Source organism: Sciurus carolinensis, chromosome 1 (genome assembly GCF_902686445.1).
Source record: "Sciurus carolinensis chromosome 1, mSciCar1.2, whole genome shotgun sequence".
Classification (NCBI taxonomy): domain Eukaryota; kingdom Metazoa; phylum Chordata; class Mammalia; order Rodentia; family Sciuridae; genus Sciurus; species Sciurus carolinensis.
In genome coordinates, this window is record NC_062213.1 from 125,337,828 (window position 1) to 125,357,645 (window position 19,818).

At 33.3% G+C, this 19,818-nt stretch overlaps 1 protein-coding gene across 1 annotated transcript in view; it reads left to right on the forward strand.

Annotated features, from left to right (window-relative positions):
• The window catches only part of Dpyd (dihydropyrimidine dehydrogenase), an 810,982-nt gene that overhangs the window by 205,226 nt on the left and 585,938 nt on the right, over nucleotides 1-19,818 (forward strand). The window contains 1 exon segment of the mRNA XM_047549961.1: nucleotides 18,834-19,030. Within this exon segment, the coding sequence (XP_047405917.1) occupies nucleotides 18,834-19,030 (197 nt within the window).

Genomic DNA, 19,818 nt, shown 5'->3' on the forward strand with positions numbered 1-19,818 from the left:
AAGAACACCTATTGCTGAGAGCATCTATTGAAGAAATGATGGTACTTTTAATAAATACTGTTGGGAAAATTGAATAATTGGATATTTACATGCAGAAGAAAGAAACCCAGATCCCTAGCTCTCATCAGTTTCAGAAGTCAACTCAAAATGGATTAAAGGTATAAATGTAGGAACTGAAACTATGAAAATATTACAAAAAAAAACATGGATAAAACCTCAGGACATTGGAATGGGCAAGATGATGATGATTTGGGCAAGACCCCAAAGTACAGTAAACAAAGGAAAAATAGGCAAATGAAATGATATTAAAGTGAAAAGATCCTGCTCAACAAAGGAAATAATCAACAGAGCAAAGAGACCACCTACAGAAAGGGAGAAAATATGTGCAAGTTATACTTCTGACAAGGGTCAATATCCAGAATATATAGAAGACTCAAAAAACTCAATAACGAAAATAACTATTTAAATAAATAACAGTTAAAATATGAGCAGTAGACCTAAGTAGATAGTTCTTAAAGGAGACATATAAATGGCCTGCAGATATATGAAAGTATAATTAACATCACTGGTTATCAGGGAATTGCAAATCAAAATCACAATAACGCAATAACATATCACTTCACTTCAGGGAGAATTGTTATTATCAAAAACAAAAGATAATAAGTGCTGGTAAGGATTTGGAGGAAAAGTAACCCTTATATAGTACTGGTGGGAATGTTAATTTTTACAGCTATTGTGGAAAACAATATAGAGTTTCTTTAGAAATTTAAAAGTAAATCTACTCTATGATCTAGCAGTTCCATTCTTGGGTGTATATCTAAATGAAATGAAATTAGTATGTCAGGAAACATCTGTACTCCTGCATAATGCAGCACTGTTTGCAGTAGCTAAGAATTGGAAACAGTATAAGTGTCCATCAGGTGATGAATGGACAAAGAATATGTCATACTAAAAGGAAATACTCCTCAATCATAAAAATAAGGACATCTTGACTTTTGCAACAACATGGGTGAAATTTGAGATAATTATTTTAAGTGAAATAAGCTAGTCAGAGAAAGACAAATACTGTTGACTCTCACTCATACATGGAAGCTAAAATAGTTGATCTCATAGAAGTTCAAAGTAGCATTCTGTTCATCAGAGGGTGGAATGAATAGGAGGAATGGGGGAGGGATAGGAAGGGATGGCCAATGGGTATTAAATTATAGTTAGATAAGAGTAAGGAGTTTTGGTGTGCTGTTGCAAAGTAGGATGACTATAAATAATTACAATGTATTGTATATTTCAGAAAGCTAGAAGACAAGAATGTAAATATTTTTACCATCAGGAGATAGGTATGTTTGAATTCATTTAAACATTACACAATGTACACATGTATCAAAATATCACATAGTACCCCAGAAATTCATACCATCTTAATTTTTTTTTTGTCTTTCTTTTTTTTTTTTTATTTTTAATTGTATACAAATGGGATACATGTTGTTTCTCTATTTGTACATAGAGTCAAGGCATACCATTTGTGTAATCATACGTTTACATAGGGCAATGATGTTTATTTTTTTTCCCTTCCCCCCACCCCTCCCACCCCTCTTTTCCCTCTATACAGTCCTTTCCTTCATTCTTACCGCTCTTCTTATCCCTAACCCTAAACCTAACCCTAAACCTAATGCTAACCCCTTCCACCCCCCATTATATGTCCTCATCCGCTTATCAGCGAGATCATTCGTCCTTAATTTTTTGAGATTGGCTTATCTCACTTAGCATGATATTCTCCAATTTCGTCCATTTGCCTACAAATGCCATAATTTTATCATTCTTCATTGCGGAGTAATATTCCATTGTATAAATATGCCACAGTTTCTTTATCCATTTATCAACTGAAGGGCATCTAGGTTGGTTCCACAATCTGGCTATGGTGAATTGAGCAGCAATGAACATTGATGTGGCTGTATCTCTGTAGTATACTGATTTTAAGTCCTTTGGGTATAGGCCAAGGAGTGGGATAGCTGGGTCAAATGGTGTTTCCATTCCAAGCTTTCTGAGGAATCTCCACACTGCTTTCCAGAGTGGCTGCACTAATTTGCAACCCCACCAGCAATGTATGAGTGTTCCTTTTTCACCACATCCTCGCCAACACCTATTGTTGCTTGTATTCTTGATAATCGCCATTCTAATTGGGGTGAGATGAAATCTTAGTGTAGTTTTGATTTGCATTTCCCTTATTACTAGGGATGTTGAACATTTCTTCATATATCTGTTGATTACTTGTACATCTTCTTCTGTGAAGTGTCTGTTCATTTCCTTAGCCCATTTGTTGATTGGATTATTTGTATTCTTGGTGTAGAGTTTTTTGAGTTCTTTATAGATTCTGGAAATTAGCGCTCTATCTGAGGTATGGTTGGCAAAGATATTCTCCCACTCCGTAGGCTCTCTCTTCACATTTCTGATAGTTTCCTTTGCTGAGAGAAAGCTTTTTAGTTTGAATCTATCCCAGTTGTTGATTCTTGCTTTTATTTCTTGTGCTATGGGAGTCCTGTTAAGGAAGTCTGATCCTAAGCCAACAAGTTGAAGATTTGGACCTACTTTTTCTTCTATAAGATGCAGGGTCTCTGGTCTGATTCCGAGGTCCTTGATCCATTTTGAGTTGAGTTTTGTGTAGGGTGAGAGATAGGGGTTTAATTTCATTCTATTGCATATGGTTTTCCAGTTTTCCCAGCACCATTTGTTGAAGAGGCTATCTTTTCTCCATTGCATATTTTTGGAACCTTTGTCTAGTATGAGAAAATTGTATTTATTTGGGTTTGTGTCCATGTCCTCTATTCTGTACCATTGATCTACCTGTCTATTTTGGTACCAATACCATGCCGTTTTTGTTACTATTGCTTTGTAGTAGAGTTGAAGATCTGGTATTGCAATACCCACTGCTTCGCTCTTGCTACTGAGGATTGCTTTAGCTATTCTAGGTTTTTTATTCTTCCAGATGAATTTCATAATTGCTTGCTCTATTTCTGCAAGGTACATCATTGGGATTTTAATTGGAATTGCATTGAATCTGTATAGCACTTTAGGTAGTATAGCCATTTTGACAATATTAATTCTGCCTATCCAGGAACATGGGAGATCTTTCCATCTTCTAAGGTTTTCTTGAATTTCTTTCTTTAGTGTTCTGTAGTTCTCATTGTAGAGGTCTTTCACCTCTTTTGTGAGATTGATTCCCAAGTATTTTATTTTTTTTGAGGCTATTGTGAATGGGGTAGTTTTCCTAATTTCTCTTTCTGAAGATTCATCACTTATGTATAAAAATGCATTGGATTTATGAGCATTGATCTTGTAACCTGCTACTTTACTGAATTCACTTATGAGTTCTAAAAGTTTTCTGGTGGAATTTCCAGGTTCCTCTAAATATATAATCATGTCATCAGCGAACAGGGATAGTTTGAGTTCTTCTTTTCCTATTCGTATCCCTTTAATTTCTTTGGTTTGTCTGATTGCTCTGGCTAGAGTCTCAAGGACGATGTTGAATAGAAGCGGTGAAAGAGGGCATCCCTGCCTTGTTCCAGTTTTTAGGGGGAACGCTTTCAGTTTTTCACCATTTAGAATGATATTAGCCATGGGCTTAGCGTAGATTGCCTTTAAAATGTTAAGGAATGTTCCCACTACCCCAATTTTTTCTAGTGTTTTGAGCATGAAGGGATGCTGTATTTTATCGAATGCTTTTTCTGCATCTATTGAAATAATCATGTGATTCTTAACTTTAAGTCTGTTGATATGGTGAATGACATTTATTGATTTCCGAATGTTGAACCAACCTTGCATCCCTGGGATAAAACCCACTTGATCGTGGTGCACTATCTTTTTAATATATATTTGTATGCGATTTGCTAAAATTTTGTTGAGAATTTTTGCGTCGATGTTCATTATGGATATTGGCCTTCTTAAATTTTTTAGGTATCAGTTAAATATAAATCAAAATAAAATATAACAGAAAAATGCAAAAATATTGCTATGGTTTGGAACCAGATGTCACAAAAACATCATGTGTTCCACAATATGGTGGTGTTCAGAGGAGAAATGATTTGATCATAAGGGCTTTGACCTTATCAGTGGTTTAATCCATTTGATGAACTAATAATTTGGATGAACTTACCAGGAGCTGGTGAAAACTATAAGCAGTTGGGACATGTTTGGGGCAAGGAGATCACTGGGCCTGGATAATGAGGCCTTGTAGACTGTTTCTGTTCCTGGCTCCTTCCTTCCCTCTCTGTGCTTCTCAGCTGATAATGAACTGAGCAGATTTCCTGCACCATGCTTTTCTGCTGTGTTCTGCCTAACCTCAGGCTCAGAACAATGGATCCAGCAGAGCATGAACTGAATCCTCTGAAACTGTCAACCAAAATAAATCTTTCGTCCTCCAGGTTGTTTTGTCAGGTATTTTGGTCACACAGTTGAAAAGTTGACTGACACTGATGTAACTTATGTCTAGTTAGCATTAGTGTCTAAGAATAAAAATATTGTTTTACAAAAGCAAAACAAATCAACTGTTATGGTTTAAATGTGGTATCCCCCAAAAGCTCACATGTGACAGTGCAAGAAGGATTGGAGGAGAAATGATTGGGTTATAATCTCAACCTAATCAGTGAATTAGACCCTAATGGAATTAACTGAGTGGTAACTAGAGGCAGGGGGTGTGACTAGAGGAAGTGGCTCACTGGGGGCGTGGCTATGGGGTACATATTTGTATCTGGTGAGTGGGGTCTCTTTATCTCTGTTTCCTGATCATCATGTAATCTGATTCTCTGGCACACTCTTCTGCCATGATGTCCTGCCTCACCTTGAGCCCCGAGGAATGGAGTCTGCTATGAATTGAGACCTCTGAAACCATGAGACCCTAAATAAACCTTTCCTCCCCTACAGTTGTTCTGGTTGGGTTCTTTCATCTCAGTGGCGAAAAAACTGACCAAAACACCAACTAAACAAAAAAGTACAGGTGACAAGAAATATTGTAGTTTTGCTCAGAAAGTAGAAAAAGTCACCAATTGAAATTTCACAGTAAATTTAAGAAGACATACATTTACAATGGTAATATTGGGCTAAGAACCCAATTTTCATTATTATTTTTCACTTGGTTTTGGAGGTGATTAGACCTTATTAGAACAATTGAAAGTATCAGACAAGAAGAAAATAAGAAGTGATATATAGTACCCTAATTACAGATGTGATTCATTTCCAGTTAGCATTTGTGAGTAACTGCATAGCTCCTCCATGCATTTTTATGATATCTCACTTCAAAATGTATAATGTTTGTAAGCTAGGTAATTTTTTTCTATTCAGGACATAAAAAAATCTAAGCATCAAACTAATTAAAAATCATTGTTAACATTAAAAATACTCTTGGATACAATGCTAAGTATTTTATTTAGTGTTTAACAAATCCTCAAAATCATCCTCCAACTGAACGTTATCATCTTCCTTTTACATGTGAGCAGAGGGAGGCTCCATGTAATTAATTAACTTATAAAACCTCCATATAGTAAGAGGATGATCTAGAATATGAAGCTAGTGCTTGGAATTTCTTCCCATTATTTCACAATATCAGAAAATGTTACTAGTAAGTAGTAATAGGCATAAATGTAGACCCAGGTTTTCTGATTCTGAGTTCAGAGTAGCACCTATCACATACCTCACAACTCCTTGATATCTTGTTAATCAAGAAAATTACAAAGTCATATGTGTTGGTCATACAAAAATAGATCATTTACTTAAGCATGTTACTAAAGAGCTTTTATCTTTTTCTTTTCTTCTTATGACCATGGAATTATTATTCTATTATTGGAGAGAATCCAGGTTTTTGTGGAACTTATAATAATAAAATTGGGGGATGCTTCTTTTAAAAATTATTTAAGCACTACTAAAAAATGTCATTATGGACATTTGGAAAGCACCTGATACAATAAAGGGCCCTGAAGTTTAAAAAGCATTTACCTATAGCTTTATTTCAATTTGGAAAGCATAAGTCTGATTTTGTGATAACTGATATGTGATAAATTTAGGAATGAACTTTGAACATTGGTGATATAGTTTGATAAGCTAGTCAATAAAAGCTATCAGTTCATGTATTTAATGTAAAACCAATGTGAATTAACATGATAATGAACAATATCCAATGTTTATAATTAATATCTCTTAAAGGTCATGTATAAATAGGGTATGGATTAGGTAATAGTTGTTAGATTAATAATATATCACACTAACCTTATTGCCCCAAAGTTGTACCACTTTGAATAAAATGTCTCTATACTACTACTACTATCTAAAAAAATTATTTCCAATGGTATATGAACTCTGTTAACATGCATTTACACCAGAAACTTAGTTATTTCTGAGAGACATAAAATAGGGATGAAAAATAGAACTTAACAGTAATAAAATCAATAAATTTTATTCTGGTGAAATGTGGCTTCCTGGTATGCAGATACCAGAATTTCTGTTAAAATTTGATTTGTATCTCTTCTTTCAGTCTTAATGCAGTGATTAATAGAAAGAAATATGTCATGATGGATTTCACTAAATATCTGACATTTGTCTCCAAAATTCTTTAGACACCTATTAAAAATACTTAGTGACTGCCATAATGATGGATTGGACTAGATGAAATGCTGAATGATTTCCATCACAATATTTTAGTTTTTTAAAAAGAAAAATGTTAGACTCCAGCACTTGGAAACATAAAAATAAGGTAATGGGATTTGGGGGCAGTAACTTTGAAATCTACCAAATTTGCATGGTTAAGATTATTTACTATTAATTATTTTTTAAAAAATTTAATTTTTTGAGTTGATGAACTTAAATTGGTTTGAATCTTAAGAACTTTAACTTGTTTTTTCCACAATATATTTCACAAATAGTGGTATGAATCAGTATAAATTGATGTTATTATACCAGTATGAATCACTTTTGAAAGTCATGTTATGAGTTAACATTTAAATCACTCATTTTGCTCTAAAGAATAATTATAAATGAAACGTAATACATTTGCATGAACACACACACAAATAACAACTGAAGATGGTTACTTTTTTGGACCAGAAATGGAAAAGAAATGTTGAACTTTAAGGAAGAGACTTGAGTCACTTTCTGCTAGTGTTGGCATAAACTGGGAAAAGTTGCTGGGGAGATTGAGTGGTCTAGGGAAATAAGTACAAAAACCTTCCTCCATGGCACACTACTGGACTTACCTACCTCTGGTATACAGTTTAAAAATTAGGTGCAATTACTATACAGATCTGGGACTTCTGTAAACCTACATACAGAAGTAGAGAAAACTGTATAACTAGTGTTTGGGGCACATGCCTAGTGACATAGTAACTTGCTTCTGCAAGTGCCTGTAGTATTACCTCGGGATTGGAAGCCCTGGCTCTGATAAAGATCTGGGTCTATGGAGGGAGATGGAAAGGAGTATGACTAGGTGAAGCCACTACCTACCTGCAAAGAAGCAAAAGGAAAGTGAGAAGACAAGAGAAAAAACTTTTATCAGCATAAATATGTAACAAGAATTAAGAAACTACGTTAGAAAACTAAAGTTACTAATGATAATCAAAAACTCAACTGATAGGAAATAACTTTATCCTAATGAAATACAAATAATATTATATTCAGTTTTAAATTAACAAGACAGTATCCATCAAAATAAGATAAAATGTTGAAACAATATGATATTGAGTTATTATGAGAAAACAAACTAGAAATATTGGCCACACAGAAAATCACAATGGAAAAGCTAAATTTTGCTAGGTGTGATGGCATGCCTCTAATCTTAGCTACTTGAGGCAAAAGGATCACAAGTTCAAGGCCAACCTCAGCAATTTAGCTAGGCCATGTTTCAAAATTTAAAAAAAAAAAAAAAAAAAAAAAACAAAAAACAGGACTGGAGGACTGGGGTTGTAGCTCAGTGATATAGTGAGTACCCCAGAGTTGACTTCCCAGTACTAGGTGAAAAAAAAAAAGGGTAGGCAGGTGGAACAAAAGTTGAAATTTGGACTAAAAAAAAAAAAGAAAAAGAAAAAGATCTGAGAAATTCAAACAGAACACAGAAAGGATATAAAGTGATGAGAGGTACAGTATAGAAGATAAGACACTTGGAAGACACAGATATACACTTAAAAAAAAAAAAGTTCCTGAAGCAGAGAGAGATTGGCAAAGAAGCAGCCTTAAAGCAGTTCAGGTAGGTGATTTTTGGAAAGGAAGGAAAGATTTAAGTACTTCACCTGAACACATGCTTATTGTAACGTTATGAAAAAATTATGACAAGAGGGGAGTCAACCTTTCCACAGAAGAATGTCCTTAGGCATTACTTTAAAACCAAAGGGCAATTACTGACCCCAGATTCCCCATCATCATCAACAGATGTCAACAACTAAAAGAATGATATTTTTAAAGGTCTGAGATAAAGAATTTTATTTCTCCTTTAATAATTAGTAATGTTGTTTTTAGGCATTTTATATCTAAGGTAGTTTAACATTCACCTTCTTTAAAGTCCTACTAAGGGTTATTCTTTAGGATGAAGGAAACTAATTTGAAATGGAAAACAGCAAGGCAATCGTCAAAATGTGGTGAATATAATTAAATATTGGATGCAAACTAGTAACAAGTCATTTTGAGATTTTAAATTAAGATGGACATAAAATTTTATTTTTGATATTGACAAAGTTGTTTGGGAAAAGAAAAGTAATGATAGAAAGAAAAAAGTCTCTTTAAAGATGTAACTTTCATAAGCTTATATGCAAATTATATCATAGCCTTAATCCAAAGTAATCAGTTTATTTGAATAAAGTTTATTAGATTGATTTAAGAAATGTATAGTTTCCTGAACCTGATTTATACAAGGTGAATGCATCCTTTTCATGCATTCATTTATCAAAGCTTAACTGATGCTAGGTCAGAAATAGTGACTGATAAATGTGTATTATAGTCAAATCAATAGAAACAGACTCCTTTTTTTTTATTGTAAACAAATGGGATACATGTTGTTTCTCTGTTTGTACATGGCATAAAGGCATACCATTTGTGTAATCATAAATTTACATAGGGTAATGTTGTTTGATTCATTCTGTTATTTTTTCCCTTCCCTCCCACCCCTCCCACCCCTCTTTTCCCTCTATACAGTCCTTCCTTCCTCCATTCTTGCCCCCCCTCCCTAACCCTAACTCTAACCCTAACCCCTCCCACCCCCCATTATGTGTCATCATCCACTTATTAGCGATATCATTTGTCCTTTGGTTTTTTGAGATTGACTTATCTCACTTAGCATGATATTCTCCAATTTCATCCATTTGCCTGCAAATGCCATAATTTTATCATTCTTTATGGCTGAGTAATATTCCATTGTATATATATACCACAGTTTCTTTATCCATTCATCAATTGAAGGAATCTAGGTTGGTTCCACAATCTGGCTATTGTGAACTGAGCAGCTATGAACATTGATGTGGCTGTATCTCCGTAATATGCTGTTTTTAAGTCCTTTGGGTATAGGCCAAGGAGTAGTGGGATAACTGGGTCAAATGGTGGTTCCATTCCAAGTTTTCTAAGGACAGACTCCTTTTTTTGTAACACATTTAAGTTAGAAATCAAATATAGGAATATTGTTAAAATGAAAACAAATTTATGTTTAGAAATTTATAAATATTTGTAAGTGACTGTGTCAAAGAGTATCTCACAATAGAAATTATACAGAATTTAGATAAGCTGTTTTGTCTGTGGTACTGGGAATTGAAACTGGGGCTTATGGGTATGATAGGCTAGTGTTCCAACACTGAGCTATATCCCCAGCCCTAAATACAAAGTAGTTAGATGTGACTGACAACTTCTGATGACCAACTGTGGGGTATAGCCAACTCTCCTCCCCTCCTCTCTCCTTCCATCTCTTGCCTTCCCCTTTCCCCTCTCCTCCTTCCCTTCTCTTTCATGCTTTGTATTAAGCCCAGGGTATTGCAGGTGCTGGATAACTATGCTACCACTGAGCTGCATCCCCAGCCTCATAGCCATTCATTTTTTCACATGAAAGTTTGTGGTGTTCAGTGTGTTCAGCGGAAAAGAAGAAAGATTATGTATAAATGGATTGCGTTCATCTCAGGTAGCTAGAAAGAGAACAGAGATAGAGAAGAGGGGTAAAATATAATTTTTTATAAAATTGATGAAATAGAGCATAAAAACTAAAATAATACATTAATATTTTGATAACTGAATATTTTCCACAATATGAATGAAGTTTTCCTCATTTCTAATACATAGGAATAACAGTTCCTACTTTTGTTGTCCATTTTGTAATTGTTGGGAAGAATTGCTTGTCAGGTAGCCTAAGTATATTTCTTTTGAAAGGGTGCATGCATTGAATAGTGTCTACTCAATATTTGCTTTGACTTCTTTTCTAAAAAGAAGCTGGTTACAAGGAAAATTACAAAGAAGCCTCTTCTAGAAGCATGTAATTTAAAGTAACTTACTTTTGGATGCACAAATAGCAATCTTTCTTCATTCAAGCATTTAAAATTAACCAGACATCATCCTACTAATTAAATAACCCAAAAAACCAAAACCAGTGAAAAGAAATGTGTATTTTTATGAAGATTTCTTTTAGACCCACACAGATGAAATAAACTTTAAAAAAAATTACCAAAATTTTGTTCTATAATGAAATCAAGTTTAATATATGCCCAAAGATAAACCTCTTAGGAGGTATGTGGGACATGATTCTTTTTACAATTAATCTTTTAGCTAGTGGAGATGTTCTGAAATTTCTCAGAATATTCCATGATCCAGATTTCACTATAGTTTATTCTGCCCTTGTTACCAGGATCAAACTGAATAACTGAAGAAGAATTATAGCTATCAAACATTCAGGTATATTTTCGTTATGTACCATTTTAGAAAGTAAGAAAGATTCAAATATGAATTACACTTTATAATTGGTAAATATCTTTGCATTTAAAATGTTATGTCCTTTTTTACTTTCTAGTGATTAGAAAATTATATTTTGTCTCCAGAATGTGAAGAGGGTTGGGAGTAAATCCCATGGCTCCTCTGCAGCTCGATCTTTCCATTTTGAAAATCAAGATAATCTCTCCCCTGTCTTGAAATAATATGAAAATTATAGAGAAAATGCTAATAAAGTCAATTTAGAGTGATGAAGTAAATGTACCTTCTAGATGAGTGAAAGGTCAGAAATCACTGGATGAATGATCATGTCAGGAAATTCAGTTGAAATTGCTCTCACAAAGGCTAGTCATACATGAAAGCTGCCCTTCTTTATCACTAAGGTATTGTTCTTTTCTTTCGTGAATTTTCCTGACTTGCCAAAGCATATTACTGGGGTTCAGTAATTTTTGAAATTTATCAAACTCCTGTTGAGTGCCTACTTTGTGGTAAAACTCTACTGTGCCCTGGGATTGCAGACTGAAAAGAAAAATGAACTAGTTTGTAATTTATTGGGAATGTTAGATTGTATGCTGTGCTATTAAGTGAAAAAAGTATGCTGTGCTATTAAGTGAAAAGTGTCTAATAGATAATCAGTATCAGTTGTGGGCAGCTAGACACAATTTCACAGCAACAAACTCTGTAAGAAACCTCCAACTAGGTATTTCAGGCTAGTTGTAGGCCTTCTTTATGATTTTATACAACACTACACTTTTTTTGTATTATGGAGTTCTATAAATATTTGTTAAATCCCATTGATAGAAAAAGCAAAATAATCTTAAAATAATCTAAGAACTACAACATTTGCATGGAAAGGAAGAATTAAAATGGTTGTAAGTATAATACAGAAAGATGAGAAGAGGTATATAGATAAGGAAGGAAAAAAATCTGTGGTTTTGTTCCCCCATGAGGTGGTTATCCATGTAGAGAATCCAAAAGACTCAACAACAACAACAAAATACCTCTTAGAACTAATAACTGATTATCATGAGATTATAGGATATAAGATTAATATGCAGTCAGTCACTTTCTTATATGCCAGCAATGAAAATTTAGAATTTTAAATAAAAAAATTTCCATTTCCATTAGTACCCTCAAAAAAAAAAAAAAAAGAAATGCTTAAGTAAAATCTAACTAAGCAAATTAAAGATTTATATTAGGAACACTTCAAAACTCTGATGAAAGAAATTAAGAAGAACTCAGTGAATGGAGACATTCTGTGATCCTGGACAGTAAGACTCAATATTTTTCACATGTCAGTTCTCCCCAGTTTTGCCTATGGTTCAATACAGTCCTAATCAGTAAGTTATTTTGTTGATATTTACAGACTTTTTCTAAAGCTTATTGTGAGAGCAAAGAGACCCACATTGGCCAATACAAGGTTGAAAGAGAAGCACAAAGTCCGAATTTTGACTCTGACTGCAGACTTACTGTATAGCACTGGTAATAGTGTGATAATGTTGAAAGAATAAACAAATAGTTCTTTGGAACAGAATGAGAGGACCAGAAATAGGCTCACATAAATGCAGTTAACTTATCTTTGATGATCAAAGACAATATAATGGAAAAACAAATGGTACTGGAACCATTGGACATCCACATGCATCTAGACACAGATCTTACAGACTTCCAAAAAACTTAAAATGGGCCTCAATGTAAAAGGCAATACTTTAAAACACTTGGAAGAGAACATAAGAAAAAATTCAGATGTCCTTGAATTTGGCATTGATGTTTTAGATACAATATCAAGGGTACAATCCAAGAAGGAAATTATTAGTAAGCTGAACTTTTAACAAAATTAAAAACTTATGCTTGGACTGGGGCTAAAGCTCAATGGTAGAGTGCTTGCTTTGCATGTATGAGCCACTGGTTTTGATCATCAGCACCACATAAAAATAATTAAATAAAGATATTGCATCCATAAAAAAATAAAAAATAAAAGTAAATAAAAACTTATGCTCTTCAAGACAAGGTGAACAGAGTGAAAAGTCAAATCACAGAATGCCACTTGAAAAGGACATATCTGACAAAGAACCTTTATCCAAAATACATAGTGAGTACTTAAAACCCAACAGTAAGGAAAGGATCTGAGTAAAAACATGGGCCAAGAAGATGCATGGATGGCAAAGAAGGATATGAAATGATGTTGCCCATCATGTGTTATGAAAATAAAAATCAAAACAATATTGAGATACCACTGTATTATTAGAATGGTGTCTTCAGGTTACTATAAAATACCATAAACTGGATAACTAATAAACAACAGAAAAACTATTTATCACAGTTCTGGAGGCTGGAAAATCCAAAATCCAGGTGCCTGCAGATTTGGTGTCTGGTGAGGGCTGCTTTCTTGATTCATAGATGGAGCCTTAATACTGTGTCTCAGGTGTGGAAAAGTCAAGGTAATCTCTTGAGCCTCTTTTTATAAGGAAATTAATCAAGAGGGCTTCTCATGACCTAATCACCTCCAAGGTCCCTCACAATCTCATCTGCTCCTAAAACCCCTCTTCCTGACAATGGTGATTAGTTTCAACATATGAATTTTAAGGAGACATATTCGGACTATACCAAATGGTAAAAAATGCAGAACACCAACAACACCAAATACTGACAAGATGTGAACTCTTATTCATTGCCAGTAGGAATGCAAAAAGTTCAACCACTTGGGAAAACAGTTTGGTAGTTTCTTACAAAATTATGTAAGAATTAATATACTAACAATTTAATTTCTTTTATTTTTGTACTGGGGTTTGAACCCAAGGGCACTTTACCACTGAGATGGCATCCCCAACCCTTTTCATTTCCATTTTTTTGTTTTGAGGGTCCACCAAGTTGCTGGGAGTTTTTATTTTATTTTATTTATTTATTTATTTATTTATTCATTCATTCATTCATTCATTCATTCATTCATTCATTCATTCTGGGGATTGAAACAAGGGTCTTGTGCACATGAGGCAAGCATTCTACCAACTGAGCTATATCCCCAGCCATGAGAGTCTTGTTAAATTTCTGAGGGTAGTCTCAAACTTGTACTCCTCCTGTTTCAGCCTCCTGAGTACTTTAATTTAATTTTAGTTAATTTTAATTTTGAATCACATGTGACTAGTAGCTCCCGTATTGGACAGTGAGTTTATATATACTCTATCTCATGGATGCTGAACAATAGGTGCAATGAAAAGTTCTAATTGCTGTATGACCAGACATTTTTCTAAGGTGTGTTACATGTGTCGGTCATTTAATCTTCATGGTAGCCTTATGCTATAGAAATTATTAGCTACACAGTTTATGAATAGACTGAAGGCTAGAAAAGTTAAAGGTTCTGTTCAATACCATGTTGCTTGAGAATGGTGGAGTCAACATTCAACCCCAGTAGTCTAATTTCAATGCCAGAACTCTTATGACACCCTTTTTGTTAACTAAGGGGAAAAAATTTAGTGCGGTAAAAAGTTACCAAAAAGCAGGACAAAATAAAGCAGAACAGATAAAGAAATGCCTATTCATATGCTAGTATATTGAGCAGGGTTATATATTGAATATGTATTGAGCAGTCTGTAAATTGTAGGATGTGGGTTGCATAAAGGAGGGGCTAGCCAATATATAAATCCACTGCATGTCCATGGTATTGTCTGTATTGAAAAGTGTGCTTGCTTTTATTCCTTCAACCCCTGGAGAGCCCCAACTCTGTACTGAGTTCTAGCAGAAATTCAATAAACATTTTAATTCAATATTTGCACTTCATAGCTTTTAAAGAAATGCTTAAACATTTCATTCAAAAATGTTAAAATATCCTTAGGTGAAAATTTATACCTACGATATGTTATTGGATAATTGCTAATTTATTTGCATACCATTAGCTAGAATTCATGTCAGATATGCTTAGTGTTTCTAAACTATTTCTTGCCTCTGAGTGAATGCAAAATGAGTAGAGACATTTCATAAATCCTGTTCTACTTGTTTATCACACCTTAATTTCACATTACAGTAAACTTTTTGGACTAGAAAATTTCATAACTATTCCATTGTAAAAGATGTTAGCAATGAATGATTCTTTTTAAAAAATCGTATATCTTCTAAAGTTTGTTCAAACATCAGAATCATTTCTAGATGTTGAATTTTATCATGAGAAAGTTAGGGTTCTAATTATTAATTCACAAAGCTAAAAGTACTCAACAGAATAGGAAACAAATAAGCATTTATTTAATCCCTAAATGAAATTAGCTGTATCTCTCCCTCATCATTATTAAATGTGTGTATAAATATCTATTGTGAAAAGTATGTAAAATATTACCTTAGGAAAATTAATAAATAGGTTGCAACTATATTTTATTAGTGTCTCATTAAAATAGCTCATGAATTTAGTATTAGGGTTTAATTCCCTGTTCAGTTTGCCTAGGAAGAAATAAAAGGTAAAAGTATATGTTGACTTGCAAGTAATATGAAAGAAAATCTGTGCTATTTGTATATCACAGGGAAGGACAGCAATATATATTTATAATTTATAAAAAAATCTGGGAATAAGAAATTTTTATATTACCAATACAAACTTTTTATTAATTAACATGTACACTCTTGTGTATTAAAACTGCAGAAATGAAAAGATGAGCTCAAAGATGGTGTGGGCCCTTACAGTCTTATGAGTTCAGAGAGATAATAGATATGTATTACCAATAAAATGCAATAGGTTAAAAGAGAAAAAAATTTATCAGAAAAATTATTGGCTCAGGCTGAGAAATTGGGCCTTCTAGTACTTGTTGACAAAACTCTCTTTAATTTTTAAATATCATTGGAATGTTCTTTGCGTATTTTAAATAGAAAACTTTATTCAGAGTAGTTAGTGGTGTATGAGGGCAAGAGGACATAAAGGACTGTCTCACATTCTACACACTGGAGAAACTGTATTTCTCATAGTATTTTCCTGGGTTTCTACAAGAAGAGAAATTTACTGTTAGGATCTATTAAATGCAAATAATCCTAGAGGTAATCTACAATATTAAAAGTCATTCATACTGTGAATTAATTCATAGGTGACTTTTACTGATAGTCAAAGTTTGAGGAGAGGACAATAGTGAGGATATGTTGAATTAATTTTCTTTTCTTTATTTCATTGTGCAGTACTGAATCCAGTGCCTCACTCATGCTAGCCAGGCATACTACCACTGAGCTATGTCCCCAGTCATGATTAATTTATTCTACCTTTAGTTCTATCAATTTCTCTTTCTATATTTAAAATTATAATTTAGTACCTATAGATTTGGAATTGTAAAGGCTTATTGGGAGGTTGACTTTTTATTACAATGAAATGTTTGTCTTTAAGATTAGCAATGCCTCTTGCCTTAAAGTCTAATATATCTGATGTGGGCATACATATACCAGCTTTCTTTTGGTTAGTTTATGCAAGGTATAACATGCTAACAGTATACCTTTCTGTGTTCTTATATTTGAGATGTATATCTTTTAAAGTTTTTACATTTAATTGGAATTTTAGTTTATTTACATTTAATGTAATTTGTCAGGCTTATTTTTATGTTTTCCATCTTAATATTTGTTTTTTGTTTTCCTTTCTATACCTGTTTGTTTTCTCTTTTATTACTTTGAATATACAAAGTATATTATTTTAAGTTATACTCTCCCTCCATTAACTAGTTATATATTATTTTCCTGTTGTTTTACTAGATACTGTAGAGATATAAGAATGTATCCTTAACTGATTATAATCTACACTTATTAGTGTTTTTACCACTTCATTGACTATGCTGTGCTCTGGTACATTTTCACTATTTAATCTCTCCTGCCTTGTGTTATTATGCATTTCAGTTTTTATTTTTCTTAAACTCCACATGACAACGTCATTATTGTGTGCAGTCATTATTAATTTATAGTCACTTCAATATTTACATTTTTTGATATCTTTATTCCTTTCTGCACTCCCTTTACCATCTAGGATAATTCTTTGCTCCTGAAGAATGTCTGACTTCTTTTACTATCCTTCATGTATTTTTTTTAATTGCCCCTCAAGAAATGTTTTTATTCAACCTTCGTATTCAAAAGCATTCTCCTGAATAGAAGTCTAGGTATAAGTTATTTTCAGTTTGTTAAATTATCAACTCATATTCTTCTCATTTTTTTTTCCTTCTTCTTTGGTTCTCTCAATTCCTTATTTTTCTTACTTTGTTTTTCAACAGTTTTACTGCAATGTTAAAAAACATGATCTTTAAAAAATATATTTTTCATGTTTAAGGTTTTAGATCTTTCTGAGGCTATCCTTTCAGTTTGGCGAAATACTATGCCTGCTTCTCTTCAAATATCACTCCTCCTCATTCCCTCTCTCCTTTCCTTTTAGGAATTCAAGTCTCCATTTATCACAGCTCTTTATGGTTTCTAGGCTCTGTTGTGTTCTTTTTTGTATTTTCTTTTCTCTCTGCTCCCTATACTTTGACCCAGATTGTTTTTACTGTCCCACTTTCCAGCTTCTCCTCTTTCTTGCTCTGTGTCAAATTTGCTATTGATACATGAAATTTTAATACAATTTTTGCACAATTCTCTTCTGAATTTTTATATATTTTTTCAAACTCCCATTTAGTGAAAGTTTGTATTCTTGTTTTATATTTTGAACATATCAATCATAATTATTCTGTAGTCTGTGTGAGATAACCATACTTAATGGTTCAGGTATTCATCTGTTTCTGTTTCTTAGTATTTCTTCTTCCTTGGTATGCCTGGGCATTTTTATCTAAATCCAGGCATTATGAATGGCAATGTGTAGATTTTGTGGTTGGCTTATTATTCTCCATAGAAGGTCCACTCTGTCATTTGGTAGATAGATAAGATAGGTACAGTGAGGACTAACCACCTTCACTCAAATTTGGGACTGAGCTACTCAAGACTGAGTTGATTCTCATTTGCCCTACTTGCTGAGTGTGAGACTTCAGAAATTCCAGCTGTGTACAAGGTATTTGCTAGGGATTTTTCTTCTTTAGTCAGTGTTTGTTTTTTTCTGGATCATCAGAGTGCAAAAAGTTCCCCCAGCTTTACAGAATCCCTCTGTTGAGACCCTTTTTGTCTGATGTAGCTTAAGGTCATTTTTCTGCACTTTCAGTTGTTCCAGGTTATCAGCATTCTGTGTTCCCAAATGTTGTCTTTCCATTTCTAGAACTTTGCCAAAATCTCTCTTGTTGGTTTGAGTTGAGGACCTCCTTTTGCCAAGAAGTGGCAAATGTCCTTTGAAGGAAAGTGACTCCAAGGCTGCCATCCCACACTTCTCTACTGTTCGTTCTTTCTGAGATCTTGACAGCTCCAAGTCTTCAGTAGCTTTCAAGTGCTTTAACCAGATTGCTAATATATTATTCTTCAACAGCTAATCTGTCATAACCAAAAATAGATGTTATGAGATTATTTTCTTATTCTCTGCTATGTGACAGGTTGGTGGTAACTACTGGTAGTTTATCAGTAATGTGCTTATATATGACAGATTTCCTGCTTAATGAACTAACATTCTACTGACTGACTTGGAATCTTATCACATGCACATAGAAGTTGATAAGTGCTTATGTTGGAGGCATAAAAATTGTATTCATAAGATGAGCTCAGAGGATGAGCATCTTAACTTGGCCTAGAGATAGGAATAGGGAAGCTGAATCAGAAATGCTTTCTAGAGAAAAAATTCTAGAAAGAAATTTTAAAGATTGAGAGTTAGTCATAAATTCTCATCTACTTCATATAATACAACTTGTAAGTTTGTCTTTTTAATGCTAAAAGGTAGTATTCATTGCTAATTAAAACATTAATGGAGTCAAAACATTAAAAATGTGTTTGAGAATATGAGATTTAATTTGAAATTTTAATCATGGCAATCGATTTCTCCACAGGTGTTCAAAACAATGAATATCCCACAGATCAGAAATCCTTCTCTGCTAACCCCAGAAAAAATGCCTGAAGCCTATTCTGCAAAAATTGCTCTCTTTGGTGCTGGTCCTGCCAGTATAAGTTGTGCTTCTTTTTTGGCTCGATTAGGCTACTCTGACATCACTATATTTGAAAAACAAGAATATGTTGGTGGTTTAAGGTAATGCTTACATTTATTTTATGTTTGTAACGTCAAAAATAGTATGGTAAAACAATTATGAATATTGTTGGTTCATACTCATGTAGAAACTTGAGGCTCACAGATGGCATTGTAAATGTTCTTTTTCCAAATGCTCAAAATTTGATTATGTTCTTTACTTTAAATTTGCAGTTGGCTTTAAGCAATATTGAAGAATTTCTCTGTCTAGTTCTGTGAATTTAACACAAATTTCTGCAAAACATTTTTTTGATTATAGGAACAAATCATAGAATAAATATTGTTCTATCCTGAAAACTTTTCTTTAATGGATGTCTTTCTGAAAATCATGGATATTAGAAATGAGGAAAACCTGGCTCCATAGAATATTGGACCAGTCATTTTGGTTTCTAGATAAAAATGTCCTGCTCACATATTTTCAGTGTAAAATTTCCATAGTCTTGCATTTGCTTATAATTTTTGTTAGAGTCTACTAGGAATGTTCTATTTAAATGTACATATTTGTAGGAGCTAGACCAGTAATATCATTTTAATATTTTATATTAATCAGTATTACTATTGTAAGACAGGATCCACTCACATAGTCATTTTATTCCTATCTGGATTCATTCATGGAAATGGAAGATGGTCACTTTCTATGAGTGACTTTCAGATATTTTAATCAAGCTTTAAAATTGTTTTTTTTTTTGTTTTAACTGTTCTTGTTTAAAACAAATTGAATCTGTACTGAATATGTATTATATTTTTTAAAATAAAGAAATAAAATGTATTATTAGTAGGAGTAAGGAGTG